The following is an 11,629-nucleotide window of genomic DNA, read 5'->3' on the forward strand; positions in this document are numbered from 1 at the left end:
CAAGGATGAGTCCTGGTATGCCACTGAGATGGCTCCTTGAAGCAGGAAAGAAATGGTGGCCCCCAGTAAATGAGAGGGAGGTAACAGGATGATCTTGGCAGGGTATTGAGAAGGGGCCAAAAGGCTCAGAGAGGTGGCCGTGCCAACATAGATTATGTAAGACCAGAGAAGCCAGCTGGCTGTGCTCCAGAAGGGCCCACCAGAGGCTGCCTTCACTCAAGCAGTAATGAATGCACAAGTCGGGCACTGGCATCCCTGGGAGCTCAGCGTGGCTGTCCTCTAGGTCAGGGTTGAATGGGGCAGATACTGCCTTAGAGCTGGGTTCCAGGGGTCAGCAGGGATGACAGGTGCAGTAGATTGACTTACGTTCCCCCCCCCCAAACTTACTGAAGCTTGCATTATATCCCCCACACTAGAAACTTGGCCCCCTCTGTGACTGTTAAGAGGGTGGGAAATCCTATTATGGTAATTGAAAGGTGGAGCCTCGAATAGGTGATTGGATTGTAGGACCAGGCAATACTGAGTGGATTAGAAATGGTGGTCAGGGGCATGGTTCTGAGGGCTTTAAAAGAACAGAGAGGAGAGTCTGTCTGGCTTCACATTCCACCATCTTGCAATGTGAGACCCCTGGGTCACTGTCGCCACCACCAGATGGACTTTGGACTTCCCAGCCTTAGAAACTGTAAGCAGTAAATTTTGTTTTCTTATAAATCACCCAGTTCCACGTATTTTGTTATAAGCAACACAAAATGGACTAATACAACAGGATTCCAGAAAGCAGAGGTTCAGTTGATGTATTTGTCAGAACAGGAGCAAGGCCAGAGTGACAGCCAGGAGGCTTGGGCCCTCTGGGTTCTGTGCTGATGTCTAGAAGACCATGGTATTTATTCCCAGAGACCGTGGCTACCATGATATCACCTGACTGCTGTAATCAAAGAAAGATTGAAAGCAAGTGACAGGATGCTGATGCCAGCTGTTAATGGAAGAATCTCAATCCCTCAGCCAGTTTCAAGGCCTAAGCCAGTCCTCAGACCCAGAGGTCACTGACTGAAAGAGGGGCTGAGTTCCCTTGAGAAGAATCCCATAATGCCACAGAAAATATTTGCAGTAGTAATTCCCCAATCCTTCCCCAAAGGGACCAACAGCCATTTCCAATAAGCAACCGTACACTGGGAAACTCTTCCCTAGAGATTTCAAGGGCTTTTGGGTACATGGTCTGAGTGGACCTCTAGAGGCCAGATCAGTGGAGTCTTTGGACTTCCTCTCCTCTCTACACTCACTCTCTCAGTGATCACACTCTCTCTCATAGCTTGCAATAGAATCTATATACATTGCCAGCTCCCAGGTGAATTTCCCCAGGCCAGACGTCTCCTCTGATCTTTAATCTCATCTCTATCTGCCCATCTGACGTCTCTCCTGAGATGTCTAGTAGACATCTCAATGGTGGGTGGCCTACAGTGAACTCCTGATCTCCTGGCTCTTCCCCATCCCAAGATGCTTCTGCAGCCTTCTCATCTCAGCAAATGGTAACACCATCCTTTAGTTGCTCAGACCAAAAACCTAGCAATCATCCTGGATTTCTCTCTTTCTCTCACATTACATATCCAATCTGTCAGCAAAAACCTATTAGAATTCTTCAAAAGAGACCCAGAATCCCACCACCTCTCACCATCACCACCGCCACTTCCTTGGCCACCAAGCTATCATCTTTCCTCTGGATTACTGCAATTGTGTCCGAAACCATCTCCTGGCTGCTGCCCTGCCCTCCCACAGTCTAACTGCAACACAGCAGCCAAATGACCCCGTTGGCACACCACTCCTCTCTACTCAAATTCCCACAGCAGCCTCCTCTACACCCAGAATAAGGTCAGGGTGCTTCCAGGCAGCTGCCGATCTTACAGGATCTGCCACGTCCCTACCCCCTCGCTGGTGCTTCCTCTGGTTCACTGTGGTCCAGCCGCACAGGTTTCCTGGCTGGCAGGCGCCAGCCTTGGGAGCCATTTCCATTCCCTCTTCTCCCCCAAACACCTGAACGTTTTGCTCCCTTGTTTCCTTCAAGTGTTTGTTCAAAATGTCTCTTCAGCAAGGCCTTGACTTTATTTAAAATTGCCATATTGGTGGCAGGAGGAGCCTTACGGGAACTAGAGTTGCTGGTTGAGCTTGATCAAGATGACAACCTCCCCAAAGCACTGAGACTTGTTCGCAGAGCCCATGGGGGGAAAGCCAGTGGGGAGCCTGGCCGGGATTGGTGAAATCCTGGGCAAGAAACTGGAGGAAAGAGGCTTTGACAAGGCCTGTGTGGTCCTTGGCCAGTTTCTGGTGCTAAAGAAAGATGAAGACCTCTTCTGGGAATGGCTGAAGGACAGGTGTGGCCCTCATGCCAGGCAGTCCCGGGACTGCTCTGGGTGCCTCCGAGAGTGGTGCGATGCCTTCTTGTGATGCTGTCTAGGGTGCCGTCAATCCCCAGCCCCAGCACTGAGTTTGCAGTTGAGTGGGGACTCCTCCCCTGTCCTCTACAAAAGAACCGATTGCTGCTGTTGTGCTCACCTCCTACGTACTGCAGGGTCTGTGGGGAGTTCTCTCCCACTGCCATTTCAACTCTTTTTGAATTCTTGCTCTTGCATGTATTTCCCTTCCTTCTCCTTACGCTGCTAGTTCTTGGTGACAATTACCAGCTTTCCTGAGTGGATTCCTGGCCCTTCCTTCACTGCTATCCTCACCTCTGGTCTGTTTGGTGCCATTTGGCTCCCTTTTGGCAGAACAGTCGCTGTCCTTGTAAAGTTTTTTAGATTAATAAAGTCAGTGGCCTTCAAAGAAAAAAAAAAAAGTTGCCATTTCTTCCCTCCCCCCTCCCCAGCCCCCTTCATTTTTCTTCTTAGCAGTTTCCACTAACGCATATACATTATGTTTTCCTTCTTTATGTGTTTATTGTTTCTTTCCCTAGTTAGAATATAGAAGGGAAGGCTGGACATCGCTCCACCTCTGCAGTCCCAGCGCTCAGGACAGCGCCTGCAGCACTCGCTGCTGCTGGAGGGAGGGAGGGAGTGAGGACAAGTGGAGATCGCACCCGTGAGCGGCCGGGTCGACCCCAATCACTCCGCATCCGCGCGCTGACTTTACTCTGAGCAAAGGGCGGCGGGGCTGGCGAGGCGGGCCTGGGACGAGAGGGCGGGGCCCTCGCGCGGCGCCGACGTCATGGAAACGCGCTCGCTCTCGGCGCCGAACTACAACTCCCAGCGGCCCCGCGCTTCCGGTCGGCAAGATGGGGGCTCGCAGGAGGAAGCGTGCGGCGCGGGACCCTAAGGAGGGCATCCCGAGCCCGCCCGGCTACTCAGGTGAGGGGCTTCGGGACGCTGTGTCCGGGGGTGGCCGGGAAGTGGCTCGGAGGTTGGCGGTGCCCGGAGACTCCCAGGAGCAGCCGCGCGGTTGGGGTGAGCCCCGGCGGTCCCTGGCCCTGGCCCAGGCAGGTCGTGAGGCCCTGGGGACCCAAAGCCCCGCTCGGTGTCCTCCTCTCGTCTGTCTGCACTCGGGGCGAGCCCATCCTCTTGTCGTCACTTGTTCGCAGTTCCTAGTTCAGCCCCCGTCAGCTCTCACGGGGGTGTTAGGTCCCCGCTTGTTGGTTCCCCTCCCCCTGCATTCTGTTCTCCACCCGGGCGCCAGAATGTTCTTTGAGATCATGTCTCACGCCCACCGATACCCCCACACACCCACTGAACCCCTCCAGTGGCTTTACAAAGTAGCACTTAAAACAACACCCAGACGGTTGGGAAGAAATGCAGAAGTAACTTTGTCATAAGCCTGTCTGTCCTTGAAGTAATGTTTTGTCTTTGAAACAATGTTTGCTTGTTGCCCTGGTCTGGCCTCTAATCACCGCTGGCATTTTTGGCTTCTGTAGCTTGCTTAGCTGCCTAGACCACTTGAATGCCGAGAGAGCAAAACCTAAAACCTGGAGAAGTTTGCCTAGATAAGCCCTGTGGGACCTGGGCTCGGGGTCCAGACGTTTCGGGCGTTAGTCTGTCTGGACTCGTTAGCGTAATAAACTCCGGCCTCTCCAGCCTCCCGAGTGTTCGACGCCTCCTTGCTCGGTCCGATTCACAGCAAGACTTCTTTCCTGCACGACCCACGTGTTCTGGCCCCTACAGCTCTGTCTTTCTCTTCCCCTGACGCCAACACGTTCTTTCCACCCTCCGGGCTCTTGGGCTTGCTGTGCCCTCTTCCTCAGACAGCTGTGTCCCTGACTTGCACTGTGTCATTCTGGTCTGAGCGTTAATGTTGCTTCTTCAGAGAGGCTGTCCCTGATGGCCAGTTGAAAGAGGCCTCTGCCACCCGGTCACCGTGAACTTCACTCTGTATGTTTCTTTCACGTTTCATACAAGCTTGTTACATGCTTACTTGTTCATCGTCTTCTCCCACTACGTTGTGAGCTTCCTGAGTGTGGGCACTGCAACCATATCCCCACTGTACTCTGAAAAAGGTGGTGAGAAAAACAGAAAACAGTCCCTAGCTTTAGGAAGATTAAAATTTATGGAAATGCCAGTGATTCACAAAGAATCCCACCAAGGTAGACTGACAGACTGTTAGAGAAGCTATGAAGGCACAGAGCCGGTGGGTCTGACCCAGCCTGAGGTGTTGGGGGTGATGATAAGGCGCTCCTAAGGAGGTGAAGTTGGAGCTAAAGCCCGGAGAACGGGTGGAGAGAACAGGGTGTGTGAGGCCCTGGCTTGTTGGAAGAACAGAATCCAGAGCGGTGGGAGGAGGATGGTGTGAGAAGAGGCCGCAGTGGCAGACTGGGTCACGTAGGGATTTGGTGTTTCTCCCACGAGCAGCAGGGTTTGAGCTTCCTTCTCATCATGCTCCCCACCTGTCATAATTGCCCCTTTACACTCTCTCTCCTCCACCAGCTTGGGAGCCCCTTGGTTCACTCTCACAGCCTGCACTGGCTCTGCCTGGGGCAGAGTGCAGAGGGTGAGGGGCCCAGTGTCAGTGAAGGATGGATGGACAGATGGACAGACAGATGGGACTAGAAGGGACATGGAGAAAGGAAATTGTTTGAATGCCTAGTTGGCCTCAGTGCAGGGGAGCCTGAATGTGACTCCAAGGCCGTCCCATTTCCCTTCCAGCCATTCCGATCAAGTTCTCTGAAAAGCAGCAGGCTTCCCATTACCTCTACGTGAGAGAACACAGAGTTCGAGAAGGCACCAAGTCTACCTGGCCTCAGAAGCGTACCCTTTTTGTCCTCAATGTGCCCCCATATTGCACGGAGGTGAGCGTCCAGGAGATGACCTGTGGGCTCAGGGATGGGGGTCCCATGGCCCCACCAAGTCCTTACTGGTGAGAGGGAGAGCTAATGGGAACCCCGGGGGAGGGTGTCAAGAGGACTGCTTTTCTCTCTTGTGACGGGAAATTGGGTTTTTAAAGATGTTTTTAAAAATATAATTTTAAGTATCCTAAAGCTTTTTTATTACCCAGAATTGTTTGAATTACATGTTGTTTTCTTCCTGATTAGAGAAACAATATATGTCCGTAGAAAAAAAATAGCAAAAGTATAAGAAAAATTTAAAAATTATCTCTAATTCTACTGTCCAGACACATCTCTTAACTGTTTTTTCACAGAAACTATTAAATTTAGTATTATGTAAATTTACAGGAGAGACTAAGGGAACTGCCGGATTTTTAGTTGCCTTTTTTTTTTCCCCCAAAGAAATACTAATTTCTAAAAGATTCCTCTAAAGTTAAAAAGAGAGAAAGAAAGATGTGGGGGCTGGCTGTTTAGCTCAGTTATTAGAGTGTGGTGTTACAACACCAAGGTCAAGGGTTCAAATCCCCATACCAGCCAGCTGCAAAAAAAAAAAAAATTTTTTTTTTCTAAACTGTAAATCACTATAGAAATGTGTTGTTGAAACCCTGAAAGGGGGCCGGCCCGTGGCTCACTCGGGAGAGTGTGGTGCTGAGAACACCAAGGCCCCGGGTTCGGATCCCATATACAGATGGCCGGTTCGCTCACTGGCTGAGCGTGGTGCTCACAACACCAAGTCAAGGGTTAAGATCCCCTTACCGGTCATCTTTTAAAAAAAAAAAAAAAAAAAAGAGAAACCCTGAAAGGAATCACATTTCCAAAGGTGGATGTGTAGAACAGGCCGGTTAGCTCACTTGGTTAGATAAATAAATAGAGAAAGAAGACATGTTAAGAAGAGAGGGTGTCCTTTTTAGCCTTTATTGAGGTGCAGCGGGTATAGAGAAGGGCCCAGGTCGTAGGTGCACAGCCAGCTGGATCACAAACTGAACATACTTGTATAATCAGCACGCCGGTGGAGAAACATCACTGCACCCCAGAAACCCCCTCATGCCCCCCATCATCCTGATTCTAACAGGGTAGATTTAATGCTCCATTTCTGATTCAGTTGTTTTATAAAATCAGAATAACACCCCAAAATGTCCCCACCTATCTTGTATTAGGGAGAGTGGGAATGTCAACCTCTGCTGTCCACGGGGAACAGGTCAGAGGACGTGGCGTCCCCAGGTTCTTGGGGTTCGGCAGATGTGGGTTCCAAGTCCTTCAGGGGCTCGGGTCCCCTGGCAGTGCCTCCTGGAGAGGAGGGAGGCTGGCTCCAGGGAATACCGTACAGACGCTCACATCTACTTCCCTTGTGCTGTCGCAGGAGTGCTTGTCGCGCCTCCTGTCCACCTGTGGCCCCATCCAGTCTGTGGAGCTACAGGAGAAGCCAGACCTTGCTGAGAGCCCAAAAGAGCCAAAGTCGAAGTTTTTTCACCCCAAGCCCGTTCCGGTAAGCCTCTCAGTACTGGCTTCTGCTAGAATGGGAGTGGGGCTAGCGCAGTGTCCCCAGTGTTTGGGGGGTGGCAGTGGGACTTTGAGAGCATTCCCTGCAGTCCTGGGCTAGTCCTTGCAGTGTGGGGTCTAGGAGGCTGTCAGGATGACAGAGCTTCCAATTCTTACCTGGATTTGCTACATCCTTTAACTTCCTGCCTGGCTTTTCCCACTGTCCTATGTTAAAGCTCCGGGGCCAACTCTACTTGCTGCTCTGAAGGGCCTCCTCAGGCTCCTCACCTGCTTCCCCTGAGGTAGATCCCTTTTCAGGCTAGGTAACCTCTGCCTCCAGGAGCACAGTGTCCCTGGTCCCTCAAGCCCACCCTCCTGGCACAGTGGAGTCTGACGTAGCATGTGTGCCCTGTCTGTGCATCCACGCCAGGCCTGGCTTCTGTGAACCTGTCCTGGTATAGGGTGAGCCTGCTTTTCACTGAGTCTTTCCCATAACTGGAAGAAAGGGCCCCTGTGTATTCCCTCTCCCTGGGGAAGAGCTGGGGACAGGTGTCACCTCCAGCAGGAGTTGGAAAACTAGGAGTGTGGCTGCCCCTCACCTGGATTATGGGGTGGCCTCTGCTTATCTTGGTTCAGGAACAGTCCAGCGCATCTCCCCTGGTCCAGCAGCAGATTTGAATGAGGGCAGGTATGGAGACCTGTGCCAGGCATGGGAAGGCTCTGCACACTCTCTGACATCTCTCTCTCCCTAGGGGTTCCAAGTAGCCTACGTGGTGTTCCAGAAGCCAGGTGGAATGTTGGCTGCCTTGACCCTGAAGGGCCCTTTGCTGGTCTCGACAGAGAGTCACCCTGTGAAGACTGGCATTCACAGTCAGTACTGCCGGTTGAGGCCAGCGCCTCCTTCCTGGGCTCTGTGTGGGCGGGGGCAGTGTGTGTGAAGGCCGCCAGCCGCATTCACTGTCCCTGAGAGCAGTGTGTGAGAAGCCTGAGAGGACAGGCTGCTGGGCTTTGTCTGGACAGCTCAGGGAAACATTAACCTGAGCCTTTGGCACCAAGTGGCACAGGCACACGGGGTGGGTAGAGCTGCAGGCCCAGCCTGCCACCACTAGAATCTTCCTTGATACCTGGGTGATCCCTGTCACAAGTCTGGTCTGTGAGGCCCTGTGTCAGGTCTGGCTCGCCTGGCAGGTCCTGGGGTGGGGTCAGGTCAGCCTGAGGAGGCTCCGTTCCCTTGCTCCCTTCTCTCAGAGTGGATCAGTGACTACGCAGATTCGCTGCCCGACCCTGAGGCCCTGAGGGTCGAAGTGGACACATTTATGGAGGCGTATGACCAGAAGATAGCTGAGGTAGGGGCTTCCGCGGGGCCTGCAGAGCACTGTCCATGTGGTGTAGGAAGATGGTGCCCAAGGGGAGGAGGTGGCAGCCTGTCTGTCTTTGGTCACCTGCGGAGTCCAGGCTCCCTTTTATCCCTGCTGTATCCTGGGCCACCTGGCTGGGTGACGCTCATCTCTAAATGGTCTGTATGGGGAGGTGGCAGCATTGGCATGTCTGTCCCTCCCATACTTAGCTCCAACACTGTGTCGTAGGGACGCAGGGGAGCAGCAGGCGGGTGCCCAGGTGGTTCTGACTGTGGGGAGAGGATGTGGGCAGGGGGGCTCCCACAGGTTTTGGGGCTGGCCCAGGAGCACCCTGCTGCCAAGGAGCCCGCGCATGCACAGGGCTGTTGTCCTTGCAGGAGGAGGCTAAGGCCAAGGAGGAGGACGGAGTTCCTGACGAGGAGGGCTGGGTGAAGGTGACCCGCCGCGGCCGGCGGCCCGTGCTTCCCCGGACTGAGGCAGCCAGCCTGCGGGTGCTGGAGAGGGAGAAGCGGAAGCGCGCCCGCAAGGAGCTGCTCAACTTCTACGCCTGGCAGCACCGAGAGTCCCAGATGGAGCGTAAGGGAGCGCCCCCGCCCCGCCTCAGGCCCCACTGCCCTTGGTGCCAGCCGTGGGTGAGGCCTTGTGGCCAGAGCTCCAGAGGCCGGGCGCTGGACCTGGGGGTGGCGGGCATACTTAGGCACAGGCCCCCCAGCTGGCTCTGGGGTTGCAGTCCAGCCTGGCAGGATCCCGTGTGGCGGTCCCCAGAGGCAGCTGCATTTGCTCAGTGGGTGGGGCCGTGGCTTGTTAGCGCTGCAGAGGCCCCAGGGATGTGGGACCCGCCTCCAGACCCCTGAGTAGTTAGTGCTGGCACCTGCTGGTCTCCACCAGCAAGGACAGAGAGAGCCTGTGGGAGGTTGGGGATAGCGCGATGGGGGGGGTGCGGTTCCCTGCATGGAGCGCCCCTGTGCTGAGCACCCAGTCCCCTGCGGCCCATGCTTGGCGGTATTACTGCTGAGCTCAGTACCCCACAGCCTGGGTACAGGGACTGCTCTGCCCCTCCCACACCTTCATTCCTGCTCTTGTCCTCTCTGTAGACCCTCACTTCACCCAGCAGCAGGCCTCCATCAATCAGCCTTCCCTGCTCTGGGCTACAGACCTCAATGCCCTCTGACTCATGTCACTTGGTGACCAGATCCACTATCTGAATTCAGTGGTGCTGGGGGTGGAGTCCCTTTACTAATTCCTGGGGCCCTCAGCACAGTCAGGGCTTGCAGAGGGAGATGTGTCCCTGGGGGTCCCCAGAATGCCCAGAGCCTCCTCCCTTCACCTTGGGGTGGGGGTAAGAGAGCCTTCTTGCTTTCTCTGTGCTGCTTCTCTTTCACATTTTCTTTTCACAACTCTCCGGCCTGCTGTCATCTCCAACCCCTGCCTGTTCTCTGACTCTGCAGTTTTGTTCCCATCCCTTGCAGGATCCAGACCATGTCCCCAAAGTTGAGCCTGGGTTGGGGGCTGGGGCCAGCGGTGCTGAGCCAGCACCCTCTAGTGGGGGCCGCAGGCGCAGCTCCCCCGCAGGGCACCCTGTCTGACCCTGCCCTGTGTCCCCTCACGCCCGCAGATCTAGCACAGCTGCGCAAGAAGTTTGAAGAGGACAAGCAGAAGATTGAACTGATGCGAGCCCAGCGCAAATTCCGACCCTACTGAGCCGTGCTGGCCATGGGCTCTCATGGAAAGCAGCGGCAAGTGGGTAGAGGTGTGGGGCCAGCTAGAATTAGGGGCCAGGCAGGGCCTGCAACACATCCAAAGAGGCCATTCTCTGGGGAACTGGCACTAGGCCCAGGGGCCATCATGTCCAGCAGCCCCATCTCTGAGCCCACACAGGCTGGCGTGAGGGAGTGTCACCCTTGATTATTGTGCTTCACCCACCCTGGGCCCAGTGTTGGCGAGGCCTGCCCAGCAGGAAGACGTGGACTCAGGAAGTGGCTCCTTCCCTCTCCTGCCTATAGACTCTCCTCAAGGAAACTAGATCCAAGACCAGCTCTATTCTCCCCTTTTTCTCAATGGAAAAGCCCCTGCTGGCAGTGAAACAGCCTCAAAAGCACTGGGAACACAAGAACATTGTAGTTTGCATGCAGTTGGGCAGCAGGGAAAGGCTGCAGGCCTGGGTGTGCTATCCTGGCCCCTCCTTCCTCCAGCTGCTGCCTGCTCACTGCAGATCATTAAGACAAGATAGATGCCCCCCGAGTCCAGACACTGTCTCCCTCTTGAAGTCACGAGTGGTAAAGTCATGATCTTGCTCCCTTCCCCCTAACTGCCAATTGCGCTGGTCTTCAAGACTACCGGGACCCATGCCCGCCACACCTGGCCTTGCTGGGGGGCATGGGAGCTGGAGTCCAGGTGGGGGCTGGTAAGTCTGGTGAGCACAAGGTTGCTGAAGCCCCAGGCCCAGAGCTACAGCTGGGCTGGGATCCCATGTTTATTTTGTAAAAAGGAGCTGGTGATGGTGGCCACGTTGTGGGGCTCGTTCATGTGGGGTGTAGTGATTGCCTGAGACTGCCACAAACTGGAACCACTGGAGAAGGGTGAGGCGCATGGTGAGGTGTGGCCAGAGGAGGTGGCACTCCCCACCCATGGCCAGGTGAGCCTGGGAAGCTCCGCAGGCCCCTCTGGTGTGTCAGGGTCTCCCATGGCCTGACGCTTCCCATGGGTCAGGAGCACCCCCAAATGCTCAGCTCCTTGGGCGCCAGTCAGTCCACAGCAGCGCAGGGACTCAGAGGCCACACAAGGGGTCTGGCCATCTGAGTGGTAAAGCTGTAGAGTGAGGCGGGGAGGGGCTGTAGTCAGCTAGATCAGGTCTGCCTGAGAGAAGATTCGAGATGGCAGCTCTCAAGCTTGCTCCCCCAGGAGACAGAATAGCAGCACAGGAAAGCCTCATCTGTCTCGGCATTGACTGGTTGCCAGCCAGCCACAGATGGGATTCCCATTTGTGACAAGGCCAAGATGTGTGTAGAAGCCCCAGTGTCAGGGGTCTATAGGTGGATGGTGATCGTAAAATGCGGGTGCCCTGACCCTAAAGACCCCGGCAAGGATTGAAGTCGCAACCCCAGCCTGCAGCCAGCACACCCACTGATGAGACTGCTGGGAAGTGGTAAGAGGCGACAAGTTGATCTGCTCCTCTGGGACCCTGTAAAATGTGGCACTACCTCTGGCAGTTGTGCCTGGCTCAGAGGCATATATGAGGACAATAAAACTGGAAGATTTTGCCAACAAAAGGTCTCCGTTTCCTGAACTCTGATTACATGTGACTGCAGCAGGGATTGAGGCCCGATAGCTCTTGGGGGTCACTAGCTGGACCTGGGGCCAGACCAGAGGTCCCAGTGCAAGAGGAGAGACAGGTGAGGTGGGGCCCAGAGTAGGTGACTGTGGCCTGACTGCACCTGGACACCAGCCACCTGAGCCACGCGCACCTCACCTCTTTTAGGACAGACTTCAGCGT

The 11,629-nt window shown here is 54.8% G+C and overlaps 1 protein-coding gene and 1 pseudogene across 1 annotated transcript; both read left to right on the plus strand.

The window, feature by feature from the left end:
* The first annotated feature begins 2,169 nt into the window (after positions 1–2,169).
* On the plus strand, positions 2,170–2,439 carry LOC134361311 (barrier-to-autointegration factor-like; annotated as a pseudogene).
* An 805-nt stretch (positions 2,440–3,244) lies between these two features.
* RRP7A (ribosomal RNA processing 7 homolog A) lies at positions 3,245–11,407 on the plus strand. The gene is made up of 7 exons (XM_063075122.1): positions 3,245–3,335; positions 5,121–5,263; positions 6,660–6,785; positions 7,531–7,648; positions 8,027–8,124; positions 8,514–8,712; positions 9,752–11,407. Exons 1-7 carry the CDS (start codon positions 3,263–3,265, stop codon positions 9,835–9,837), a joined length of 843 nt encoding a protein of 280 aa, XP_062931192.1. The 5' UTR covers positions 3,245–3,262; the 3' UTR covers positions 9,838–11,407.
* Positions 11,408–11,629: the final 222 nt, after the last annotated feature.

The sequence above is a fragment of the Cynocephalus volans genome, chromosome 12, assembly GCF_027409185.1.
Source record: "Cynocephalus volans isolate mCynVol1 chromosome 12, mCynVol1.pri, whole genome shotgun sequence".
NCBI classification, from domain to species: Eukaryota; Metazoa; Chordata; class Mammalia; order Dermoptera; family Cynocephalidae; genus Cynocephalus; species Cynocephalus volans.